Here is a 5,437-nt window from a genome sequence, read left to right on the forward strand (position 1 = left end):
GGACAAAAAGGGGGGTGCACTGTTCTTCAAAGGGGGGCTGATGTTTGTGACCTGGAAGGAAGGTCCTGGGATGTCCCCTGTCCTTGTCTAGACTGCTCCCCCCCCCCTCCCCCCAAAGGCTGTCAAGTGTGACTGTTCCTAAAACTTTGGAAGAGTTGTGATTGCACCGTGGACTGTGATCCCCGGGAGGGGGGTGATCTGGGATATTGTGTACTTTGTATCTGCCCCCCCAAAAAGTGTACATTTAACTCACCAGGCTTGTTGTGATGCGTATCCCCGTAGATACCAGCACCAGCCGCCGCTTCACGCCGCCTTCCACCACCCTGAGCCCGGGGAAGATGACTGACACCCTGTCGCTGAGCGGGCCGGATGGCAGCAACAGCAGCGCCGCCCTGGTGGGCAAGTTGAGGAGCGCGGATCGGAACATGGTGGAGGTGCTGTCCGATCACCCCGGGGAGCTGGTCCGTACAGACAGCCCGAACTTCCTCTGCTCAGTGCTGCCGACCCACTGGAGGTGCAACAAGACTCTGCCCATCGCTTTCAAGGTAGGACAGGGGGTGCAATGTTGTGGGTGTTGGGGGTCGGTGCCACCATGTATGATTGCCTGAAGTCATCAGTGTCTGTTTTATATGAGGGTAATGAACCCAGAAAACTTCTCAGCAGAGAGATCCATAGATAGGAAAGCTTCCAAAAAAACAGACACTGCTAACATTTTATATTTCTTATTGTTTGAACCCCATGGACTTGTGTCTTATTGTCACCCAATATCGATCTATCTACTATATATTGATCTATCTATCTATGTATCTATCTATCTATCTATATTTCTTTCTCTCTCTTTATCAATCTCTCTATCGATCTATCTATGTCTATACACACACCACTTATACACACACGATCATATATGTGCTGTATATATACATATATATAGAGATATAGATATAAGAGAGAGAGATATATATATATACATATATATATATAGAGAGAGAGAGAGAGATACGTGTATATATATAGAGAGAGAGAGAGACGTATATATATATATAGAGAGAGAGAGATACATATATATAGAGAGAGAGATACATATATATATAGAGAGAGATACATATATATAGAGAGAGAGATATACATATATATAGAGAGAGAGATACATATATATAGAGAGAGATATACATATATATAGAGAGAGAGATACATATATATAGAGAGAGATATACATATATATATATAGAGAGAGAGATACATATATATAGAGAGAGATATACATATATATATATAGAGAGAGAGATACATATATATAGAGAGAGATATATATATATATCTCAATATAAGGAATATCGATAGATGACACATAAGCACACGCAGACCGCTCCACACACATGACTTTGTGCATATATGTATATATAAGTGTTGTGAAGCCATTACATACATCAGTCCTACATTCACATTAGTTAGGACCACATTTCTTTTTTTTAGATTTAACCCCAAACATCATATCATCAATTCTTCCTCCATGTGCTCATCGATTCTACATTTGTAGCCTCTTACTGCTTCTCATACAATTACTGTTACATTTTATACGGGATCACCTCTAGAGAAAGCACGTTTGAAGTGAATTTTGTTATTCCCGGCAGGCAGTATATGTATTCTTATATATTGTAAAGCCATCATCGGTCCTATATGAAGTAGGAGCTCCACTAAGGACCACATTCTTTTTAGATGAACCCAAACATTATGGCATCATGTTATTATCAGAGATTGATCCGTTTGCTCATCCATTCTACAATGACTTTTTCTTATACCCGATTATTATCCTTATTATATAAAGGATTAGTTATGGGGAAAACAAGTTTTTAGTTTGTTCTGCCTCGCAGCCGGTGAGATTAAACCTTCCATCAGTCCTTTATGAACTAGTAGCGCAGACTAGCGTATCAAAGTACCAGATTTTATTTATGAAGATTTAACCCCAGCAATAAATCTGCAAATCTTAATCCTTACATTTTCTTCACTGTTATTCTGTGAGGGGAAAAGCAAGTTTAAATTTCATTTATTATTCCTCGCAGCCAGCACGCAATATAAGGACACGATCTGAACCTACACCCAGCGGACTAGTCCCGGGGGTCGTCCTTATTTATGTGGGTTTTGAGCTTAGATATAAAAAAGAAAAAAAAACTTGAATAGTCATCAATGGAACACTTCTGCTCTTTTTTGGCACTCCAGCACATTTTTACTTGCTGACTCCCGAGCAGTGCCAGACAGATGTTCCTTGTTATCAGCCTCCATATTATTCATTTTCATGAGACGTTAAATGTTTGGTCATTGGGAAACAGTAGCTTATCTGGCTATTAGCAGGATTTTCACTTTAAAAGGAACCAAAAAAAAAAAAAACTCTCCTGGTTGTCACCTCGTAATTCTATTAAAACATTAAATTCTGTAAAAGACAAGTGAACAAGTGCAAACAAGTAAATGGGAATAAAGACGAATTATTCCCGATTCTGCATCCATCAAACGCTGCCAATATCAGCATAGGAAAGCTATGGAATCACAGACAATTCACTCTGCAATGGATACAGGGATATGTACTAACAAATGATTCCCAGGGCTTGAGGAGCTGATCCTGGAAATATAAAGCATCCCCCCAAATATTCAATATGCTGCCTAATGTATAGAGAGGAGAAATATGGTATCATCTTATCATACTGATTCCAACAGTCTCTGAATTCCAGAGTCCAAACTCAGCTACCCAAACCGTGCCATGAGATGTCTCTGGGCTGCATTTGGTTGTTATCGTATTAAAAATGAGCCTTTTATACTCTTATAAATGTAAGTGTTTAGATTACAGTTTAATAAAGATAGATGTCATAATTTGTAAAATGAGGGATTTTGGCCTTCTGTTATTTTTTTTGCATATGGCAAACTCAGATAAAGCACAGAGTGTCTAAACCAAATAAAATAGATCGATAGATTAAATAGAAGAGCAAGTTAGGTAGGCAGAAAGGTGAGCGCCAGATAGATAAATATGCAGAATTATTTTCAATCCAGTAAATATTTTTTTATTTTGTATAACTGCCTGGAAAACAAAACAAATCAAGTTGTCCTCTCCTTTACCTGCGTGCAGCGGGTTGACATCATAGACTACCATAAAGAAGAATCAAGTAATTCCATCATACACCCCTTCCCACCACCAGCCTCAGACTTCAGCGTACCCCCAAACATCTCTGTGCTCCCCTGGTCATTAACCTTTTTGATGTTTCCAGGAAGGGACTTGTTCTTGTAAAAATGATTTAGTCACATGATGTGACTCATTGTCCTGAAATGTGTCTAGCCAAGTGTTTAAAAACAAGAGCAACTGTGTGTGTTTTATCACATGGTAAAAGTTTTTTTTTCATACCTGACAGGAGCATCAACTACAGCAGGACCGTGTGAGCCCATTGGTTAGGTTTAGGTAATTTACTGAACTTGCCATTTTTATGCTAAGTTTGAGGTATTTTTGTTTGCTTCAAATACCCAAGCAGCTCAGGAGAAATAAAAAAAAAAAGCAAAATTCCGTTGCACTATTTCAAAGGCAACAAATTTTGTTTAAGGTGCCATTAAAAAAAAAGACCTTAAAAAAACCTAACTTATGGGTTAAAACCTTTTCCAGAACCCTCTCCTTTATTTCCACTCCTCCATCCTTCCATATTTGTAGCTATGATATAGTATAAATTGCTTCACAATATTTATCTCTGAATAAAAAAAATAAAGAAATATTACACATATATTAAACTCCCCGTTATCCAGCATCCATGGGGATTGGTAGATACCGGATACATGTAGTTTCTGGTTGCTTGAGAGTTACTATTAAAAACAGGTCTAACTAATGCCATGTCCCATACTATACCAAAACATAAACTCTGTATTGACTTCATATTAATATTGAAATGCTGTAATCACAAGCAAATTAAGACAAACAGACACACAATCCTTTCCAGGATAATACATGCCGCAGAACAGTGAGTACACAGGGGATTTTTTTTTCTGGTTGGTTGAATACCGGATAACTGAGAGTTTGCTGTATATATATATATTTTTAGTCCTAATTATATCATCAATATATGTATCAGACTTGAAGCCAGATCAGGGCAGTGTAGAGTGGACTGAACCGTTGCAGAAATCTCTTTTATTTTTTACATTTTTGCTGCCAATGCTAAATAATCATCAGTGGAAAAGCAGCAGCACTTTGGGCACCTTTTATATAGCAGTTATTTTGCAGCCACATCAGCTACATATTATCTGCACAGCAATCATGTGTTATATTATTTTGCAGTTGTTTGGTTGCTGAAATGACTGGCATTTGTGTGCATAAAACAGTTGAGAAATATTTGCAAGAATTGACCGTTTCTTATGACAGGACACATTTTTGTTCAAGTGTTTCAAGACATACGGTAGTGAGTAAATCTGCAAATCTACAAATTACACCTGCAGGTTTTTAGATAAGTAGTTTCAGTAAAATATGTTCGGTAAAAATATGAATCAGATCCACGCCAAGCGTCGCTGTTTTATTTAAATTCTTTCATAGTTTGTTTTTCGATTTTAGTAAACCAAAAAAAAATAGGCAGCACATATCCCCAATCTGCTCAGATATTGCCAGCTCCGTATCATAATCATATTTCCAGCTGTTTTATACACAAGCCTTCAACTCGTACCTCATTCATTTCTTCCTTTTTTAGTCATTTTTTTTATTGTAGTCAAAATTGCAGTCTACTGATATAAAACATGAACATGATTTAATAATTGGATTCTTAGATGTGATGATTAATAAGAACAAAGCTGCCATGGTCAGGAAATTAAAGCTGTAGGTTTATTATCGAGGTTTGCATTAAGTAATAGGATATTCTTGTCTGTGTCCTGCAAATGATGAAAGATGCTCTTTCCTGAGAGACCGAATCTTTCCAATAATCGGAAATTCTTCTTTACATTCCAATATATAAAATGTTTAAATGTTACAAGGACCGCTCGGTTTATAGACAATGACATTTTAGATTTTTAACCAGCAGAGATTATCTGTGGCAGTGATATCTCTCTATCAGACAGTTCATTTTATATATACACATTTCTCTTGTTTAAAAGTAACAGAATTGAAGTCACTTAAAATGTGACAGCTACAACCCTCACAATCATCAAAGTGTAATAATAATACGCCTCCTGCTGACTATAAACTGTGAGGAACTGTTTAGCATGGAAACTAAAGTGTATATTAGAGTTTCATGATAATAGATATATAGTGGACATTGAGAGGCTTACATATAAATATAGCTATAGAGAGAAATTGATATATGATAGATCAATAGATATATATATATATAAGGTAGATAGATAGATAGATTGATAGATAGATAGACAGATAGAATTGTCCTATAAATCTAGAGAGAGAGAGAGATAAATAGATATATATATATAT

At 36.8% G+C, this 5,437-nt stretch overlaps 1 protein-coding gene across 5 annotated transcripts in view; it reads left to right on the plus strand.

Moving 5' to 3' along the window:
* Positions 1-212: 212 nt before the first annotated feature.
* RUNX1 (runt related transcription factor 1) overlaps positions 213-5,437 on the plus strand; it is a 102,145-nt gene continuing 96,920 nt past the window's right edge. For all 5 annotated transcript variants that reach the window (XM_018561482.1, XM_018561484.1, XM_018561486.1 and 2 more), the window contains exon 1: positions 213-545. In XM_018561482.1, coding sequence (XP_018416984.1) covers positions 267-545 — 279 coding nt within the window. In that variant the 5' untranslated portion in view covers positions 213-266. The remainder of the gene's footprint in view (positions 546-5,437) is intronic.

Source organism: Nanorana parkeri, unplaced genomic scaffold (genome assembly GCF_000935625.1).
Source record: "Nanorana parkeri isolate BGI_ZX_2015 unplaced genomic scaffold, ASM93562v1 scaffold527, whole genome shotgun sequence".
Classification (NCBI taxonomy): domain Eukaryota; kingdom Metazoa; phylum Chordata; class Amphibia; order Anura; family Dicroglossidae; genus Nanorana; species Nanorana parkeri.